Source organism: Sus scrofa, chromosome 3 (genome assembly GCF_000003025.6).
Source record: "Sus scrofa isolate TJ Tabasco breed Duroc chromosome 3, Sscrofa11.1, whole genome shotgun sequence".
Taxonomy (NCBI): domain Eukaryota; kingdom Metazoa; phylum Chordata; class Mammalia; order Artiodactyla; family Suidae; genus Sus; species Sus scrofa.
This window is the reverse complement of record NC_010445.4, coordinates 100,716,051-100,737,817: the sequence shown is the minus strand read 5'-3', so window position 1 is coordinate 100,737,817 and position 21,767 is coordinate 100,716,051. Positions and strand designations below refer to the sequence as shown.

The 21,767-nt window shown below is 42.6% G+C and overlaps 1 protein-coding gene across 4 annotated transcripts in view; it reads left to right on the top strand.

The window, feature by feature from the left end:
• TMEM178A (transmembrane protein 178A) overlaps window positions 1-21,767 on the top strand; it is a 273,146-nt gene that overhangs the window by 149,206 nt on the left and 102,173 nt on the right. For 3 of the 4 annotated variants that reach the window (XM_021088345.1, XM_021088344.1, XM_021088347.1), the window contains one exon: window positions 17,605-17,720. In XM_021088345.1, coding sequence (XP_020944004.1) covers window positions 17,714-17,720 — 7 coding nt within the window. In that variant the 5' untranslated portion in view covers window positions 17,605-17,713. Of the gene's footprint in view, window positions 1-11,987; window positions 12,408-17,604; window positions 17,721-21,767 lie in introns of all 4 variants that reach the window. The other variant, XM_005655244.3, reaches the window with a different exon arrangement.

The following is a 21,767-nucleotide window of genomic DNA, read 5'->3' as shown; positions in this document are numbered from 1 at the left end:
AAAGTGTGAGATGCCCAGTTTCATTGGGATTTCAGATAAATGATGAATAAATTTTTTTAAAGCACATCCCATGCAATATTTGGGATATACTTGTATTCTGAGATTACTTGTTTATCTGGGCATTTACTGGGCCTTCTATTTTCTATTTGGTGACCTCTTTCACCAAACACATCTGCCCCTCTCACCACATGGAGAAGGTGTTTCTGTCTCTCTTCATCCTCTTATTAGGACCTCCTGGTTAATCTTATTGGTCAGAATCTGCAAAATTCCTTGGCCACATTTGATTGACAAGGATAACTGTATCTAAGGGAAGGCCTTTGGCATCCACTGGCTGGACACAGGAACCAAGGGATCTCATCTTCTCCCTCTCTCTTGAAAGAGCCCCCTGAGCAGGTAACTCTCCCTTTGTCCCTTTGTCCTGCTGCCCACCACAGACCTCATCCATCCCCGTGGCTAAGTGGCTAACTTGCAGTCTATTCTGAGGGCCCCTTTATCATAGACATGCTCAAGGGTTTGGGCTCCAAGGTGTTGATTTAGGATGGGAGCAGAGGCCCTGTTTGTCCTCAAATTTAATCTTTTGTCTCCAGTTTGGCTTTTACCAGTGAACTTTGCATTTGGGGGATTATTGAGTGCTTGCTCGTCCAGTGATAATCTGATATATTCACTGCCGCTGGGCCAGTGTATTTCTGTGTTTTCCTGTTTGACCTAGAAGGGAGCGGCTTTGAGACTCAGGTCCCAAGCCTCGTACATGATTATTGTCTCTACAAATCAGACTCACTGGTCAGTCTAGATCCAGCCCCCCCTCCCCGCCCCCCGCCAGTGACTGCAAAAAAAAAAAAAAAAAAAAAAAATGCCATCATCAGGCTAGAACAGGAGAAAGTGGTCAGATACTGGTTATCCTGGGACACTTCTTATTTACGTGTAGAAATGATTGTGAACTTTATGTTGGAAATAACTCCTTGCTGTATGAAAGAAGACAAGGAGAGCTCCAATCTGGTTTTCCAGCCCTGACAATCTAGTTATCTACTTTTACAATGAGATGGTTATCAGAAGATATCTCTTGAGATCTTTTGCCAGTGTATGCTGCCATCCTAGGCATTGGGATTTTCCTAGCTCAAGCTCTTTTATTTCTTGCCTGGACCTTTTGCCACACCTCTCCCCTGTACTTGGTTTTCCTAAACACACATCCAAACATGTCACCACGCTGCCTGGAAGCTTACCCTTTCCTGAAGAAGCAAGTCTAAACTCCTTAGCTTGATCCATTGAGCCTTCCCAGGTAGGTAAGATACTCTTGGCATTTCGGCTTTTCCCCTGCCACCATTCTCCCTGCCCCCCAGGCGTCTAGGTTGCAGCCTACATAAATGTTTAGCTGGCTTCTGAACATTCTCCTTCACATCCCCAAACCTTTGAACAGTTTGGCCCTTCTGTTTCTAATGCCCTTGCTCCTCTCTCTATGGTGACCATTTTCTTTTGAGAATGAACTCCAGAGTCAGTTCTTCACGGCCTTCTTGAATCTCCCTGTACCGGCCAAATGATGGTTCCTTTCCTCTCTGCCCTCAGATTCTACCATACTGCAGAGCAATGTCTGTCCCCGTCCCCCTTGTCTAGAGGCTCCACGAGGGCAAACACCCTGTGTCTTTCATCTTTATAGTCCCTCTTCGATGTGAGATACCTCTCTTATTTCCCTTATGACAGTGTGCAGCACAGCAGGGGCATCCAGTAAATGATTGTTGCATGCATGAGGACAATAGAACATGGCCAGAGAGCTGATATTTAAGTTAATTGTGTGGTGTGTGTGAATTGTCAGACCAAATAAATCTTCAGGGTGGAAATGACTGCTTCGAAATGTTAGTATAGGAACATTTATGCCGCAGCCCATAAAAACCCAATGGATACTGTAATTTAAGTGGGGGATATTAAATCTTTATCTCAAGGCATAAATCATAATAGAGCCACAGCATGAGGCCTTTGTAATAGGCAAACATTACCATTAGTATTATTATTACCTAGTCCTTCCTTCTTTGGGGTAGAGAATGCCCACTTTGGTATCAAACCACATCTCATTAGCACATGTGTTGTGAGTTATGACTTATGGAAGGGATTTTTTCTTTGCTATGTAAGATTCAATGGATCAGCAAAGTGTCTCTTTTGGCGAGGACCTTGTGAGAGGCCATGAGACTGGTCACAGGGTAAAGGGTTTCTTTTTGGTAATGTGCCTTGAGAAAATCTGGAGTGACACCTCTTCTCATGCTTTATTTCCTTCCATACACGTTGGGCATACGTTTAGCTCACTACATCTAAAGGTCTCAAGGGGAATACCCTACAAGCCTAGAAGCACTCTAGAGAAAGAGCAGTGGACTTAGAGTCAAGATTTCTGTCCCAGCTCTGTTACTAACCCAATGGGTAATCCTGGGGAAGTCTCACAACCTCCAAGGGCTTCCATTTCCCCATCTTTATATCAAGGGGGCTTGACTACGGATCTCTGAAGATATTTCTCTGCTTTATCATTTTGATCCCATGTGCTCTTCTGCAGGGGCAGATTGTGAACTTAACAAAGCTTAGGCTTTGTTTGCACAGCTCTTTTCAGAAGCCCCGGGAGGGGCCCCATCGACATCTTTTACATGGTGGTATATTCTTGAAAAGTTTCAAAAGTAAGCTGTTTTAACCGAAATTGGTTTCTACTCCCCCTCTCCCTTCATGACAATTCCCCAGGTGTGGGGTGGCCTTGAAGTGGCTGCAGGCATTTTGGGGATTCAGACAGAGGGCACTTGGGTTGAGGATATGCTGATTTGAAGTTTAATGATATATTTCTATGTGCTTTATAGTTACTTTTGTGTATAGTTATGCCATCACTAGTTATTCTAGTATAGGTTATGGCTTCTAGGAATATTTCTGCCATCCACGTGTTGGCTCACTCACCAGTGTGGCATGAAGGTGCAAGGCCACACGTGGTGCCATGGGGTGAGCTTATCCTACAACACTTGGCACTGGAAGCATGTGGGGATTGGGAGAGAGACAAGATTTGAAAGGTACAGAGCCAGAAGCTACTCTCTTGAAAATTCTTCCCATCATCAGACACATAAAGTTATAAATGGAGGATTTAGTTCTCAATGATGCTCAAACAAAATTGAAATGTTCTTCCATCAGGAATATACTCAATACTGCAGCATATACAATTATAAACACAGGGTTTTCTCTCTTCTGATTGTATGCGCTCAAAATGAATTTTCCAAAACGCCCATGATTGTAGGGGCAGAGACCTTTAAGCAGTACTATAAGCCGAAAGTCTATGATGTTGCAGCTTTTATGCATCTCAAAAATAAGTCTTAGCATATCTGACACATCTTGTTGAAATAATTCTGCTGGTGTCAGATGAAAGAGCATGCAATACTGACATAATGCATTAAAAAGTCCTGAAGAAACAAGGGTTCTAGTGACAGAAATCCTTTATGCATCAGTGAGGTGATTTGATTATACTATTATGGAGCTCAATACATTGTAGACACAGTTTAGAAATGTATTTGGCTTGCTCTTGTGCATGCCTTATTTTCAGATTAATTTTGTATCTGTTTTCACAATGGGTGATACATTAAAACTCAAAGAGGAAAGGAAGGATATATCCTACTAGAAAGCGATGACCTAAACTAAAAGGAAGAAGACTAGCAGAAATTTCAAAACGTTGAAAACTCTCTTATCACAACAGAAGCTAAAAACTGGTGGTCAAAATCATAAAGACAGAGGAGTTCCCATTGTGGCTCTGTGGGTTAAGGACCCAACATTATCTCTGTGAGGATGTAGATTTGATCCCTGGCTTTGTTCAGTGGGTTAAGGGTTCATGGTTGCCACAACTTCCATATGCTGCAGGTACAGCAGTAAACAGAAAAAAGATCATAAAGAAACAGGATCACAACAGCAAAATAAACATGCATAAAACAATAACAGAAGAGAAAGAAAAGTTATGTGATTGGGGACACTCCAGGACAAGGAACAAAGGAGCAGAAGGAGGTTGAAAGTAATGATCTGCATAAGGACATAAACCACAGAAAAGGTAATGTGTGTCATTGGGTCAAAGGGTATTTAAAAATAGCCATTGTGCAAGAAGTCTGAAATGTCGTGACGCTGTTAGCTCATGGGTAAAGGAAACTGGATAGGGCCTAGTCCAAATTTGACAAAATTCTAAGAATGTTGTATGACATCGTAATGAGTTGGAAGTTGGAAAAAACCTTTTTTTTTTCTTTTTTTCTTTTTGCCTTTGAGGGCTGCACCCATGGTGTATGGAAGTTTGCAGGCTAGGGGTTGGGTTGGAGCTACAGCTGCTGGCCTATGCCATAGCCATAGCAACATGGGATCCTTAACCCACTGAGCAAGGTCAGGGATCAAACCTGCATCCTTATGGATAATGGTTGGGTTTGTTACTGCTGAGCCACGATGAGAACTCCTGGAAAAAAACAAATCTCTAGTATAAGAATTATCTTTCTCATCTCCTTATAGAAAGATTATAGAAAAATTTGTCATATAAAGAGATAACAATTTCTAAATTATCAATAATGAAAAAGCAAATTTCTAGTAAACTGAATTATCTTTCTCATCTCTTTATAGAAAGATTATAGGAAAATTTGTCATATAAAGAGAAGACTAAAAATCTAGAAAAAATTATGTATTTTAGGCAGCTCACTAGGAAGCATGTTTTATCATTTTTTTCTCCCTGAATTTTGTGATGTTTGTGGAGTTTTTCAGTTTTAGAAATTAGTATTTTATTATGATTTCTTTATTGTAAATAAATATTAAATTTGTTCTCTATTTTTGTTATTTGGTATTCTCTTTCAGTAAGAGTCCCCAACTCATCTAAGCTTTAGGTCCCCAAAACTGGATCTGCTGTTGCTCATCGGCCAGCATCCTTTATAGAGTGTTTCTCAAGCCTTAATTGCGTTTGGATCCTCTGGGGATCTTGTTAAGATGCAGCTTCTGAGATTCTGTATTTCTAACAAACTCCCAGGCGGGGCTCACACTGCTGGTCTAAGGACACACTTGGAACATCAAAGATCTAGAACAGTGGTTCTTATCTGGCTGTGCATTGGAATCACTTGTGATGCTCTTAGAAACACAGATGCCTGGGCTGCACCCCTATAGATCCTTACTTAAAAGGCCTCGATTGGGGCCCTAGAGCTATGCATTTTTTTCTTTTTTAAAAAACTCACTAAGAGACCCTTTATACACTCTTGTGGGAATTCAAACTGATTCAGCCATTTTGGAGGTGGATTTGGCAATATCTTCCTGGAAGCCAGCTGGTAAGGCAGTCTGGGAAAGGCAGTTTACAGATTCCTACCCCAGGGTGGGAAAAAAAAAGTGTGGGAGGATGGGGTTTGGCTGAGAGACGAGAGATATATAATTGGTACAGGGTACATCCTCTGTGACCCAGAACTTCCACTTCTAGGAATTTACCCTAGGAATATCAAGATGTATGTATAAGATTATTCAGTCCCACATTATTTGTATTTGGGAAAAACTAACAGTAACCTATATATGCCTGTCAATAAATTACACAAATTATGAAACATCTTTATAGTGAAAGAACAATAGCTAATCTTAAACAATTACTATGTGCCAGACATCGTTCTAAGGTATTTATAAATGTTAACTAATTTGTATTCACAATTATGTTTCCATTTTACCAATGATGTAATTTATATGTATTGACACGGAAGGCTGTCTGGGGATATAATAGGCAGAAAGCAATTAGCTGAACATTATGTATAATATAGTGTGCATTACTGTTATACTAGCAAAAATAATATATTCAAATCTGAGGCACACTCCCTGGTAGATAACTACTGATATAGAATAGGGATGAAAGGACATTCAGTTATATCCAAACAAGCTGTTTTCTTGCAAACTGGTAACTGGTTAACTGGTAACTCTTTCAGGAGAAGAGAAAGTAAAAATGATTAGGTTGATTTTGTGGTTTAGAGGATACTGTCTGTGGGGGTCAAATGGATGCTCTGTTCTGACTGATCTCAGCATAACAGATGATGGGAAGAACTGACCCATAGATGTATTTCATTTCTTTTAGGACACACACTAGGGAGAAATATTCCAGGGCAATTTCTCTGGGCTTCTCAGTTGGTTCAACTCTTTGCATTATGCTATTTTTCCTTTGGAACTTCATTCCGCTCTACTTTTAGTCTACAGCAAGGTTTAAAATTTTTTTCCAACACTTTATTCTGGGAATTTTTAAACATACAGAACAGATAAATCTGCAGGGAAAATATGTATTAATCATCTGGATTGTACAGTAAACATTTTACTATACTTGCTTCATCACAAATCTACTTCTCGGAAGTTCCCATTGTGGCTCAGTGGTGATGAACCCAACTCGTATCCATAAGGATTTGGGTTTGATCCCTGGCCTCACTCAGTGGGTTAAAGTTCTGGCATTGATCTGACTTCTAGCCTGGGAACTTCCATATGCTGCAGGTGCTGCCCTAAAAAGCAAAACAAACAAACAAAAACCAAACCTACTTCTCTCTCTTCATCCATTGATCCACGTCATTTGGGGGGATGCATTTCAAAGTAGTTTGAAGACATCAATCAGTACACTTTCCCCTAAATGCTTTAGTGTACATATCAACAACTGTAGTCAGATATTTCTTTATAGTTCATTTTCTTTCCTTCTGAGGTAAAATTTACCCACAGGAAATGCACAAATCTTAGGTGCATCTGTTTGTTGACTTTTACCTAATGTGTACATCTGCATAACTCAAACTTCTACCCAGAGAGAACTTTACCAGACCTGAGAGTTCCCTCATGCCCCTTCCCTGGGGTCCTTACTAAGCTGCCTATCACCATTTCCCCACCAGACTCCTACTGCTCTGATTTTTCTCCCACCATAGATATCTGTTCCAGAACTTCATATAGATGTCCTTTGTGTAACAATCCTTTCACTCAGCATAACGATGTTGCCATTCATCCATGTTATTGCACATCCCCATTGCTGATTAAGCATTTCCTTATTTTCTGGCTTAAGATGATGTTTTCGGTTCAACTTGTACGTTCCCTATCGCAGCCCTGGGATCAGCCATTTTTCTAAGGATCTCTGGTGTCTTTTAATCAAGGGTATATTTAGAAACCAAGATTTGGGCACTGATTATGTTAGTTGCTACTGAGGTATCATTGCTTTTAGTCTCATTCACTCCATGGACAGACAAAGGAGGTATATATTATATACACACATATATGATATATGTATGCTATATCTGTGTTTATACATATACACGTATACATCTATAACTATATCTATTTGTATATATGAACATATTTATATACAGAAACATACATAATAATAAAAGCTAAGTTTATACTGATACTGTGGTTCCAATCCAACCCCTCAGGGTTCTTTCTAGACTTCCCCATTTCCATGTTTATAAATACCTTCCCTGGCAATGAGAATTTTGGCTCCTATTATCCTAATATATTTACTTATTGGCTCAATCTCCCAACCATGCCAGCTGTCTCTTCTACTTACCACCTCCACATCCCACCTTCTCTTGGCCCTGTGTCTCACCTCCTCCTCCCCTGTATTCATGCCTCTGCACGACTTCCTCAACCCTCTCACCTCCCTGTGATCTCAGTTGATGTGCTGAGTTCTCCATGCCGGGAAGGGAAGCAGAGGGTGCAGGTAACACATTTTGGTGGGAAAAAGTCCAAATGAATAAAACCAACCTTCTGCTCCACTTAGTGTCGCCTTACTTCTTTGCGCCTGTTCCTGAATTTTTACAAAGAAAGCCCTCAGTCTTTTTTTCTTTTTTCTTCAGTCTTTTTGTCTTTTTAGGGTCACATCCGTGGCATGTGGAGGTTCCCAGGCTAGGGGCCTAATCAGAGCTGTAGCTGCCGGCCTACGCCAGAGTCACAGCAACTCAGGGTCCATGCAGCATCTGCCACCTACACCACAGGTCACGTCAATGCCTGGTCCTTAACCCACTGAGCAAAGCCAGGGATCGAATCCACATCCTCATGGATCCTAGGTGGATTTGTTTCCGCTGAGCCACAAAGGGAACTCCAGCCCTCGGTCTTAAAAGAAAGAAAGGAAGGAAGAAAGAGAAAGAAAGATTGATGGAGCAAACTACAATTTTATTTAAAGTCCCAAGCAGAAGACTTTTTAACAGGCTATTAGAACATGTGCCTGCTGTGGAATCAGCTCAAAGCTTTCCCAGTGTTGCCCAGAAGGGTCTAATGCTGCTTTGTAACAGGTGAGCACACTTATGGCCTTAAAAGGCGTTAATCAGTCATAAGGAGTATTAGCAGAGGCTTCCACCATGAGAGTGTTCTCTGTCCGTGGGCAGGCGCAGTGGGCAAGGGTCCCAGCCATGTGCACCAGTCCTACGGCCTTGGCATTTTTGAGGTCCCAGCTGTGACAAGCCTGTAGGCACCAAGGTCTGGCTTTCACCCACTGACTTGAGCTTTCTGGGGTGTTTCTCTTCAGGGCCTTTGTCTCTCACCTTAGGGGAGAAACCCTGCCATAGTTACTTCCACATTTCTTAAGTCCGAGAAACAATCTGGCTTTGGGACTTAATCCTTTCTGGGAGTTGTGGGAGGTGGGGACCCCCTGAGTGCACCAAGTCCCTTGCAGTGCTGGCTCTTTCATGTCTTCTTGCTGTTGACTCCTCCCAGCTGCATTCCCCGCCCTCACCAGAAAGCATAGATTCTTAGCTTAGTTTGCCTATCAGATTGCATAAGGCTGGCTCTCAGGGTCTGCCTTTATCTTTGGCCACACACTCCCTACTAACCAGGGAACCCACTTAATCATTTCTGAAATATATCTCATTCGTAGGTTTAAGACAGCCCTGACCTAAAATAAGGATGGCAGATTTGTTTCAAGCCATGCGGTCTACTTGTTAGAGTAGGCCTGAGAGAGAGTTGTCTGTTGAAGGGCTTTGCAGCCTCATCAGGGCTCAGTAGGAAAGAATACTGTTAAGTGATTAGTCATGTCTGCCGTGAGCCTGGCTGGGGGACATTGGGGTAAAGGGACACCATATTTGCCATCCCTATCCTGGGATTTACCCTCATGTTCCAGTACAATATAGGTAAGACAGTTTTGCCTAGTAATTATCTTAATTTCAAAGCTGCCTGATTGGTAATATCTCATGTCTGTTGTCCTTATTTATTTTGTTAATATGTTGACACCAGTGTGCTCCCTAATGACAAGAGAAAAATGAATATTCTTTAAACATCTCTTAATTGTCAGTTACTTGTTTTAGGAGATGTATTAAATATCTATATACTCAAAACAATCCTGTAAAATCAGAATATTATTTCCCTTCTTTAAGTAATAAATTAGGCCTCAGAGAAGAAAATATTTGCCTAAACCGGAATAGAAAATTTCAAGTCCAAGGGTGATACTCATTTGGATATACTTGGGCAGTGGTTCCCACTCTTGAGAACAGATTAGAATCTTCTGAAGAGAATTTTAAAACATTCGAAAATTTTGATGACTATATCTTGTCCTAGATCAATTACACCAGAGTCTCTGGCTCAGGAGAGGCTTAGGTATAGGAATGCATTAAAAAAAACTTCCCCAGGTGCTAATCTGCAGTCACTGGGCCGAGGGAATAGGGAACAGGATTTTTATTTGCAGCCAAACTTCCCCACCATATTCTATCTAATTTAATTCTCACATAATTTCTCAAAGAAAAAACTATTTGCCTCATTTTACCTATGAGGAAAATGAGGGCTCAGAAAACAAAGTGCTGAAGATCTTGAAGTGGAACTGGAATTTTTTTTTGTTTGTTTGTTTGTTTGTTTGTTTGTTTTGTCTTTTTTTGTTGTTGTTGTCGTTGCTATTTCTTGGGCCGCTCCCGCAGCATATGGAGGTTCCCAGGCTAGGGGTTGAATCGGAGCTGTAGCCACTGACCTACACCAGAGCCACAGCAACGCGGGATCCGAGCCGCGTCTGCAACCTACACCACAGCTCACGGCAATGCCGGATCGTTAACCCACTGAGCAAGGGCAGGGACCGAACCCGCAACCTCATGGTTCCTAGTCGGATTCATTAACCACTGCGCCACAACGGGAACTCCAGAACTGGAATTTGAATGCAAATTTGTTTGCTTCTAAAGTACTTGGTCTTTCCACAGCACTATGCTTTTTTTGTTGTTATTGTATTTCTTAACTCAGACTCCACCCTTAACCTTAGTGTTGAGAAAATCTGGATTCCACCTACTTTCCAAATCTGTCCCCAGCCTATCATTCTCTTCCTTGACTTGGTTCTAGCTCCAGCTGGAGGCACCATTTGTAGTCTGAACTTTTGGTTTCATGGTAGAGACATGCAAAAGGAATTCCCTAAAGATACCACCTTCTATCCTGTGGGCTTTAGGCAGCTCAGAATATGGCTGTTTTCAGAGCCGGAGGCTCTGTCTGCACAGTGACTTCGACTCTGAAGGATCTTTATGTCTAGGCCAGATAAGTGTGGAGTTCCCTCTTGTGATGCCAGGGGGTTCAAAGAGGTACAAAAGAGTTGTGGCCTGACTTCCTAATCCTTTGAATTGTGGGCACCTGTGTTCCTGCTTGGCTGCTGTGATCTCACCCTGACTTCAGCTTCTTTGGTCAGAATCAGGAGTCTCAGTGAGATAGCTGAATAAACCAGAAGTCCCTTAGAGCTGGAATGGACTTCCAGTTTGGTCTAGTTCCATGTCTGCCTAAGGCAGAAAAGCCCTGTCTGGCACCATTGTCAGAAACGAATCTGACTCTTTACATGCTTCCTGGGGAGGGAATGTCACAGTCTCCCACATTAATTGGTACCATTAAGCAGCTCTGGCAGCTCAGAAACTCTTTTATTTGGCTTTTTTTTTTTTTTTAGGGCCGCACCCATGGCATATGGAAGTTCCCAGGCTAGGGGCCAAAATGGAGCTACAGCTGCCAGCCTACGCCATAGCCACAACAATGCGGGTTCCGAGCCACATCTGCGACCTACACCACAGCTCACGGCAGCGCTGGGATCCTTAACCCACTGAGTGAAGCAAGGGATAGAACCTGAATCCTCATGGATGCTAGTTGGGTTTGTTAACAACTGAGTCACAAAGGGAACTCCTCAGAAACTTTTAAAATTAAGCTTCTAGGGAGTTCCCATCGTGGTGCAGCGGAAACGAATCCGACTAAGAACCAGGAGGTTGCAAGTTCCATCCCTGGCCTTGATCAGTGGGTTAAGGATCTGGCGTTGCCGTGAGCTGTGGTGTAGGTCGAAGACGTGGCTCGGATCCTGTGTGTTGTGGCCGTGGCGTAGGCTGGCAGCTACGGCTCCAATTAGACCCCTAGCCTGGGAACCTCCATATGCCATGGGTATGCCCCTAAAAAGACAAAAGACCAAAAAAATTAAGCTTATATATATATATTGCTCTATAATTTTCAAGTTCCTCAGCTGATTGATTTTCCTCAATCTTATCAAAGCTGATTTCTCTAAAGTTGATCCATCAGCCAAGTAGTTTGTATTAGGTTGGACAAAGCAAGGCTAGTTCCAGGCAAAATTAAATGAATAAGGTTCATTTACTTTCATTGTCCTTGATCATTTGGCCTTCCTTTAGGGACAGTCCCTTCTCAGTCTCTCAGTCTAACATTACTTACCCCATCAGAATTCCTGCCATCAGAGAAAGTTTGGAAGCTTAGCCACTATCAGGGTTAAGTGACTGATAAAACATGGTTGTCTCCTCCTAAGAGCATTTACACTTTTTAAAAAAGGGTGAGGCCTTGAGGTTTGGCATACAGGAACAAACTCAAAATGAATCTTAGTCATCAGGAAGTTTGAGGGATGGTGGCATAAGGAAGCATAGCTTCCCAGTGCTTCTGATACTTGACACATCAGGTAAAACATTGGTTGGTTTAAACTAGATTTGCCTCCTTAAATGGAGGGTTGATTAATCAAACTGAAACAGCACCAGCTTAAACCAGCTTTGTCTCCATAAATAGGTTGATTAATCAAACCTTGAGTTACTTTACAGAGACAGCACCGAACATGAGCAACACAGGAACCCATGTCTCCAGGATGACCCCAGAACCAAGAATCTTCAATGTGCAAACCTAAAGAATAGAAATGTTGCCACCACAGCCCTTTATGAAGCGAAAAGTCCTTCAATAAGGAAAATCTGGCTTCCAGCAGCAGGAGTAGCTTACATGGACTAATTCAAGACCAGCCAATCAACTTCTGAATTTGAAATTCCACTAACCCTTTAAATTTCTCCCTGAAGCCCGGATAGAGGAGACAGAGTTGAGAGTCTTGCTTCTGGTCTCCTTGCCAGTTGACCTCACCATGAAGCTCTTTTCTCAAAAGCTGATGCCGTAGTATTGGCTTCTGGTCACCTTGGGCAGCCAGCTCTTGTTCAGTCACAGTGTTGCATCCTGTGGGACACCTGAGTCACCAGGTGAGCCTGGCCCTGCATCTCCATCCTGTGCTGCTGCCTGGTCTGATGATGCTCTCTGCTCTGTGAATACTGGTGGTCTCATGGGAAGGTGGTATGAAGCATCAGGGGCAAGGGGTGGGGGTGGCTAGGGACCTGTGCTATTTGAGGTCTAAGTGCAATAGAGAGTGGCTCCTTGGCTAAAAGTGAAGCCTAGTGGATCTGAATAGCCACCCTGGGGTCTGACTGATGATCTGTTTTAATTCCCTTCTCAAGATGGCACCTCCCACTGTGCAGTCACCACTCATCCCCCCTCTCCCTCCCACTTCCAAAACAAGAGTCAGCAATCATTTGGAGGGAAGTTTTCATCAGAACAAACGGCCGTGTCTCTTGATGCAGGGCATAGACATTCCTTGAAAGGCTTTCTGTTGAAACAGATGAGGTCCCAGCCCACCTTCCTTTCAGAGAGATGAAAATATCACAGCCTGCGGTGGTTGAAGGCGCCGTGGAAACTAAACTCCTTTGCCCTGAGGTGCAGGGATGGGCTTGTGTGTTTTATTTATTATTTACTGAGAAGCCTGTCCAAACACTGCATTTTAGGAACTGGTAAGAAATACCGAGGAAAATCTGAGCACCTGAGGCATGAAAGAGCCTTTGAAACTAGGACAGACATTCATTAGAGCCTACCTGGAGTCTGTGGGCGAGGTAGTTTGTATGCGCTACCCTCTTATCCTCACAAATCAATTTTTAAACTTGGTTTAGGCTCGAGGAAGCAGTAGAATTGGGGATTTCAAATGAGCCTCTCAGTCCAGATGTGTCCATAATAGAAACCACTGGGCAGTAGGGTGTAATTAATAATCTCTCCTTCACTGAGACCACAGAATGGCATTAATTTCACCAACTGGGCTTGACGTGAATTGGCTGGAATGTCTGAGTAGATTTCCAGCTGCTGCTCATGTAGCTCTGGCTTCCAGCAGTATTTGCATTCCAAATAAAATGAGGCCTGAAATAGATGTGCGATACATGTTTGAAGCTATTTTTAATCAGTGATCACTTGATTTGCTGTGAAAGATTATCAGCAGGTCACAATCCATTTCAGATTTTGCTGTGTCCTGCAGAACTGATCTAAACATGCAGTGACTTCAGCTTCCCCTGCTGTCCTTGTGCTTCATCAGCTCTGTAGATGAAGGGGAGGAGAGGACTGGAGTGAAACAGACATGTTTACAGTTGCAAGTACCAGAGCTGGAGGCCATTTACTTGAACTGAGACCCTGTTGGAGTTTGTCCTGCCCCCATAGAGAAACTTTGTGGAGCAATCATAAGCTGAAAGATTCTGTCCTCTTAACTTCTAGCCTGAAACTCACCATGTTACTGTCCAGCAAGCCAATCAATTTCAATTCAAGGGAGAAGTCAGAAATGTTTATTTCTCCTTGGCTAAGCCCCTTCTGGCTGTGGGGATGCTGTGAGCAGTGCACAGTTCTTTGTAGATAGTATCTTCCTGGAAGCTTGAGATTTCTGTAGGGACTGCTGCCAATATTATCCACTAGTTATTATTGTCGTTTTAAATAATAGCACCTTACATTTATTTAGCATGCTTACTGTTTGCAAGCAAATCTATAATCTCATTTGCAAAAGGCATTTACATAGTATGAATGCTTAAATACTTACAATTGCCTATTAATTTTGTTTAACAGAATATGCTAATATTACTTTCCCCTCCCATTTCCCTCTTCTCTTTTTCTAGAATGTGTTTTCCTTGTTGATCCAGCTCTTCTGACATTTTTTTTTGTTTGTTTTTTTAAAACATGTATTGGCAATTGTATTTCAGTTGATCCCCGGGACCATTAGTTTTAGTGCTTTATCTCACTACTTAAAAGAGAAAAAAGGCCCTTTGTTTTTTACCCATAATATTCATTTTGCCCTCATTTGCCATTCCCCTGAAATCTAATGTGTAGTTTCCAAAAATGTTTTGCTGTGATTAATTTAGTGTTTAGATGTGGCTTTGTCTTTTTTCAAATCCTTTTATGTATGGTTCCTTCCTATTCTTGAATTCTATAAGGATTGAACTCTGAAGAATATATGATTGTCCTGTGCATGGAGGAAGGGAGTAAGGGCCCAGAGGTGAACCTGTATTTCGCATATGCTTAAAAAAACCCATAGGTATGGTGCCCAACTGTCTCAGTTGCCTGGGACTGTCCTAGTTTTAGCACTGAATATCCTACATCTTGGGAAAAGCTTCAGTGATGTTTGATCACTCTAGCTCCTGGAGTAACCTCTGTAAGAAAAGGAGAAGGCAGAGATGCGACCGTGTCTCTGCTTCCTTGCTTGTATCCTAAGGGGATTAAAAAGCATCCACCCCCTCCTTGCGGTACCTAGGGGCTGTTTTGTCATCAACTCTTCCTTTATTTTTCCTAATCTCCTGTATCCTTTTATCTTCTCCATCACTTATCCCCATTATTTAGTAATTCTGCCCCTGCATTTTGACCATAGCAGCCAGGGCAGATCCCTGGATGTAAACAAAGGAGAATTGAGTAAAACATTTCAATTCAGGGGATGGGGAAGAGAGGAGGGAGAATTAGGGGAGGGGGCAGGTACCATGCCTGCACCGAATACATGAAACCTCAGATACAAGTTTATTTTAATATTTTATGTGACACATTCTATCTCCTTAGAAACTTCTAAAAAGCTTGAAAAAATATCTTCAGTGATAAATCCACCACCGATTTCTGTTTTGAATGGAAACAGATTTTACTCATGACTTTGTATATACTTGGCTGGTTTTCCCTTTTGAGATTACCAATCTTTATTCTCCACTCTGCAGTTGTATTCTGGGAGGTGTTTTTATATTTGCCCCCTTTTACCTAAAAAACAAAGGAAATTTTAAAGCAGATTTACACTTCTGGTCAGTCTTTTAATAGAGGCAGGTAGAATTTGATGTTTGCTTTTCCATGGGTATTATTTTCTGCCTTTTCAATACCAAGGCATTGAACCAAAATGGACTCTTTACTTGCCTCATTCATTTAGATCTGATGTACTGTTGGAGACTTAGGACCTTTTCTAAGTTTTTCCCTATGGTCCATGTGGTACCTGGCCTCCCAGCTGGCCCTGAGGAGCTCTACCTCCTGTAGTTCATGCCCTCGCGTGCCCTTTCCCACATGAGATAGGGCTGATACTAGGATATTGCAGCAGTGATGGTGTGTGACTTCTGACACTAGATCATAAAAGACACTATGGCGTCTGTCTTGTTCTCTCTGTTGAAAAGTCAAAAGCCAGCCACCATGTTGTGATAACTGAAGAGAGGAGAGGCCTCCGTGGGAAGAATCAAGGCTTTCTGCCCCAAAATAAACAGTTTCTGCGTGAACCATCTTGGAAAGAGAGCCTGCAGCCCCAGTCAGGCCTTGAATGACTACAGCCTCAGCTGTCGTCTCAACTGTAACCACCAGAATCAGAACCATCCAACTAAGCTGCTCCTAGATTCTTGACACACAGAAACTGTGCAAGATAATGTTTATTTATTTATTTATTTCTTTTCTAGGGCTGCTTCCCATAGCATATAGAGGTTCCCAGGCTAGGGGTCTAATCAGAGGTGTAGACACAGGCCTACGCCAGAGCCACAGCAACGTGAGATCTGAGCCACTTCTGCGACCCACACCACAGCTCATGGCAACGCCAGATCCTTAACCCACTGAGCAAGGCCAGGGATCGAACCCGCAACCTCTTGGTTCCTAGTCAGATTCATTAACCACTGCGCCATGACGGGAACTCCTGTTTATTGTTGTTTTAAAACACTTAAGTTATGCAGCAGTACCTTAGGACTGCAGTCCATAAATCTTAAGAATTTTTCTTACACCAGAGGAACTTGGCTTCACATTCATGGGATGAAAATGCAATTGATGGAAAATGTATTTAATGCCATAAATTACACAATTAACTTTATCTGTATCCTAATGATAACTTTGAATCCTTCCATGTTTACTTTTTTTCATTTTTAAAATTTTCTATTTTAGTCAAGAGATAGATTTATTAAGATAGGACACTTGTGAGAGATGCAAGTGAGCAGAAAAGGAGACTCTGCCTCTTCTTTATATGCCAATTTTTTTCTGCCTTTTATGCCCTGCATAATATATGAGATCATTTTTTTATCATCATTCTACATCTTTAAAAAAAAATTTTTTTTTTGGCCATGCCTGCAGCACATGGAATTGTTGGACCAGGGATCGAACCCATACCACAGCAGTAACCTGAGCTGCTGCAGTGACAATGCTGGACCCTTAACCCTTTGCACCACAAGGAAACTCCCTACTTTTATGTCTCTGATACTATTGTACTGTACTTATGTTTTCAGTTTAAGCTTTATGTTTATTGTATTGACTTTGACTTTGTTTCTTCTGTTAAAATGAGACATGCTTACCGTAGATATTTGGATAGTACAGAAAAAGTAGAAGAAAAATTGTCTTCCATGTTCCTTCTGCAAATAACAATTAGTTCCATCATTTAAGAAATAATTGTTGAGTTCCCATCATGGCTCAGCAGAAACAAATCTGACTAGCATCCATGTGGACTCAGATTCAATCCCTGGTTTTGCTCAGTGGGTTAAGGATCCGGCATTGCCATAGGCTGTGGTGTAGGTTGAAGATGCGGCTCAGATCACATGTTGCTGTGGCTGTGGTTTAGGCTAACAGCTGTAGCTCCGATTCGACCCCTAGTCTGGGAACCTCCATATGCTGTGAGTGTGGCCCTAAGAAAAAATTGTTGAATATCTACAATGTGGCCATGATAACAAGATAACCTATTCTCAAGGCAGCTAATGGCCTAGATAGAGATGTAGACAAGTAAGCAAAAACCTAAGATACGGTGTTATCAGTAAAATAAATGAAAGTTTTTGGGAATGTACAGAAAGGCTCAGTTTCTGGGGGTGGAGGTTGTCCCTTGAAGGCATCTTAGAGTAGGTGATCTTTAGACTCACCTTGACCAAGGAAACAAAAGCATCATAAGAGACACCTTCATCTTCCCTCACCAAATCTATACACCTATCAGTAGTGTCCTCTTCCTGCCATCCTGTTAGAGTGAAGAAGTGTCCCCATGCTATCAAAGGACTTCAATTCTGCAGTCTCACTTTCTGATGGATCTTTCAGATCAGCATGCTTCAGAATATCTTAAAAGAACCCTCCTTGGGTACCACTCTTGTAGCTAATGTGACATTTCTCTGCTCTACTTCACAGTGAACTGCGTGAAAGAGTTGCCTTCGCTTGCTTTTCCATTTCCTCTTCTTTGAGACTCTCTTCAATTCATTTCACCATTTCACTGAAGCTCTTCTTATCAAGATCACTGATGAAAGGTAAGGGTTGACTTTTCTAGTACTGTTCCCATACAAGCTGGTTGGATAAGGAAAGGAAAGGAGTTGGACTCCATCAAAACCAACCATGGCCAACTGCTTAAGTAGTCACCCACCAGAGCTGGACTTCCGCCTCCTACTGTCCAGGAGAAAGGCCACGTCCACCTTAAATAGTAAATACTGAGCTGGAAGAATAGGACTGGAGCCAAATTTACATGAAGTATATCACTTTTGTATCCCCAGTTCTGCAGGATAAAAACCATTCAGGCCAATGGTGTGGCCCCTCTCCTGGAATCTGATGTCCAGTCCTACTAGGTCTCTGTGCATTATAACAGAGCATCCCCACACCTACTACTGCTCCTGTGTTTTTGTTTCCCTCCATGAATGCTGTTCGGGTCAGCCTGAAGCACGTACTGCTATCTGCTTGTTAGCATGGCAACCAACAAAGCCCCTCTTGCCAAACTGACCATTTCTTTGTCTTCTTGTCACTCAGGTTCTAAGCAGCATTCAACACATTTGTCTTACTTTTTGCAGAGATACTGTTTTTCTCTCTTGGCTTCTGTGACATCGGCCTCTGCAGGTTTTCCTCCCATCTTATCAGCAGCTGCTTCTTAAGACTCCAAGGCTGCTCCCTCATGCTGTATTAGACCTTTAAATGTTAGAGAGTGTACAGACTGGCTGTCTTCTCTGGTTATGCTCACTCCCTAGGAAATCCCATCTTGCCTCTTGGCTTTTCATGCCAACTATTTTCCATATCCATAGTATAATGTTTTGGGGATGATATGCTCCCTACTTGAAAAATGTAGATGTTAAACAGCAATAATAATTATGTGAATTCTTTTTTTTTTTTTTTGCCATATCTAGGGCCACTCCCATGGCATATGGAGGTTCCCAGGCTAGGGGTCTAATCAGAGCTGTAGCCACCAGTCTACGCCCAAGCCACAGCAATGCGGGATCCAAGCCGCATCTGAAACCTACACCACCGCTCACGGCAACGCTGGATCCTTAACGCACTGAGCAAGGCCAGGGGTCAAACCCGCAACCTCATGGTTCCTAGTTGGATTCATTAACCACTGCACCATGACGGGAACTCCTAATTAAGTGAATTTTTAAATTAATACTGTTACATATACACATGATGACCCTCAAATTTTGATCTTTTGCCCTGAAGTTGTTGAACTCTGGACTGTAGATTTAATTGTCTTCTTGGCATTTCTACTTGAATGTCTGATAGGGATGTTAAAAGGAAGATAGCATTGATTCTTTCATTCCTACATCCCACCAGTTATTTTCCCAAGATCTTTCTCAGGAAATTCTCTTCATCTTCCCTCCTTCTAATCTATCACCAGCTCCCATCAATTCTTTCCCATAATGTCCTCAGAATCTGCCCATTTTCTCATTCTCTATTGCTAGCCTGGTTCAAGATCTCATCATCTCTTGTCTGAATAACTGCAGTAGTTTTCTAACTGGTCTCTGGGTCTTTTCCCCTCCCCAGCCCATCCCTGAGTCAATTTTTTTTTTCTGCCCAGTATTCATAACAATCTTCTGAAAACATAACTCTTATAACTTCACTTTCCTGCTTAATACCTTCTGATTGTTTTCTTTTTTTTTTTCTTTTTTGTCTTTTTGCCTTTTCTAGGGCCGCTCCCGCGGCATATGGAGGTTCCCAGGCTAGGGGTCCAATTGGAGGTGTAGCTGATGGCCTACACCACAGTCATAGCAACGCGGGATCCGAGCCGCATCTTCGACCTACACCACAGCTCACGGCAATGCCGGATCCTTAACCCACTGAGCAAGGCCAAGGATTGAACCCGCAACCTCATGGTTCCTAGTCAGATTCATTAACCACTGTGCCACGACAGGAACTCCATTCTGATTGTTTTCATTCCTGGCTCTTGTCTTCCCAGCTTAATTTCACAACGTGCTTCCTAGACTCCAGTCTCAGAAGCTGATTTGGTGTCCTCGTATAAGCCAGGGTTGCCTTCAGGCCTCTGTGTCTGCTTTTCCCTCAGCCCAGAGTCACTCTTTGTAGGACTGGCTCATTCTGGTGAGAGGTCCCAGGTCCCAGCTTAAGCCACTTCCTTAGAAAGGTCTTCTAAGATCATCTAGCAAATAAAGAAATACCCTTCCTAACACCACCCCAACCCTGCTTCTACTCCTTGCAACTTTATCACTCTCTATCCCCTTATCCCAATTTATTTTTGTTTTTGCAAGCCCGTATCACTATTGCAAAGTAGCTGTCTTGGAAGGCTGGGAAGCCAGACTTCTTGGCCTTGAAACCAATTCCTCCACATATAAATGCTACACAAAGTTTCTAACCTCTTTGTCTCTCAGTTTCCTCATCTGTTTGAGTTCATTAGCTGTTGTGAGGAGTGAGTTATAATATGTAAAGTGCTTAGAATGCTCCTGGCACATAGTCAGGGTTCACTGAACGATTGCTCTCATTTTGTCTCCCCCAACCCTGAATATACGCTTTGTGAGAGTAAGCTTTGTGCTGAACGGCTTCCATTTGTCCCTCCAGATCCATGGCCCCCCTTCTCCACCCTGCATGTTGACCCAGTAGATGAGTCTACGTGGACCACATCTATGGTCCTTACCTCTGGCTCCAGATTGGGTTTTACTCCTGTGGAGCACTGGCAGGAGATTGGAGGGAGCAGGGAGAGTGGGTCTGGGGATTTGTTCTTCTGGCTCCCTCCCTGGGGCAGTCATCTCAGGATGGCTGTGTCCTTGACCGAAAGTCCCAGGTCCTGTTGGGTGGGCCCTTCCCAGACTTTCTTTCTAGGCTCCACTGACTCCTACCTCCCTTTGCCTCCTCAAGCCCAGTGGCGGCCACGGTGACCATCCATTACGATTCCCCTAAACTACCCCTGTGGAAAGTCCCCTCAGATCTCCCAGCATGAGCATGCCAGCTATTTTCTGCCGGGCCCTGGTCTGCCTTGTTCACGTCTTCTTCCTCGGGGTCCTGGCCTACAGTAGCAGCCCAGTAAGGCTCTTTGGCATGGATGAGTGATGAATGAGTACACAGACATGCGCTCGGAGATCTGAAGGATGGAAAGATGTCAACCTTGGCAGTGTGGTGGAGAAACGCATACTGAGAAAGGAACAGAATAGAAAGGCTTGGCGGAGAGAAAATGACATTTTGAGTACCTGAAGGAAGGTAATGGTAGCTAGATTGTGATGTTGTGAGAGAAGCCAGGCTGAAGAGGAAAGAAGAGCAGGTTCTGGCAGTCCTTTCCTGAGGCAAGGAGGAGATAGGAATGGAGGAAGTTGTAGGAATACATATGTGTATGGCTTTTTTTAAAACAAAAATTACAAACATATGAATCTTTTCTAAGAGCCCACTGTTTTTATAATATAAGCATTAAAGCAATTTTGAAAAGTACAGAAAAATAAAAGACGACAATATAAGTCACCTGGAGTTCCAAAACCAAGCAAGACCTTCTATGTGGTTTATATGATTGCAGCCATTACAGCAGCTAATGTCAATTTGCTGCCTACAAAGGATCAGGCACTATTCTAAGTGCTTTATATTGAATAACATCTTAGTCCTCATGGAGAGCCTGTGAGAGAGGTAGAATGATCCCTATTTTAGAGATAAAGAAACTGGGGCATGGAAAGGATGAGTTTCTTCTCCAAAGCACATGACCACTAAGGGTTGAACAGTGATTCCAGGCAACCAAGTACCACTTCCTGTATCTTGGAATAATATGCTATTAGATCAGGCTTTAAAAACCTAGTTAAGGGGCCACATTTTCTGTATTGATATTTGGCACTAGAACATAGGTCTAAATGGAAGATGACTTGCGAAGTATTAGGGCCATTCAGTATTAACTTTTATTTTTATTTTAAAAATTTATTTTAGGGCTACACCCACAGAATATGGAAGTTTCAAGGCTAGGGGTCAAATGGGAGCTACAGCTGCAAGCCCGCTCCACAGCCACAGCAACACAGGATCTAGGATGCATCTGCAACCTACACCACAGCTCTCAGCAACACTGGATCCTTAACCCACTGAGGAAGGCCAGGGGTGAACCTGGGTCCTCATGGATA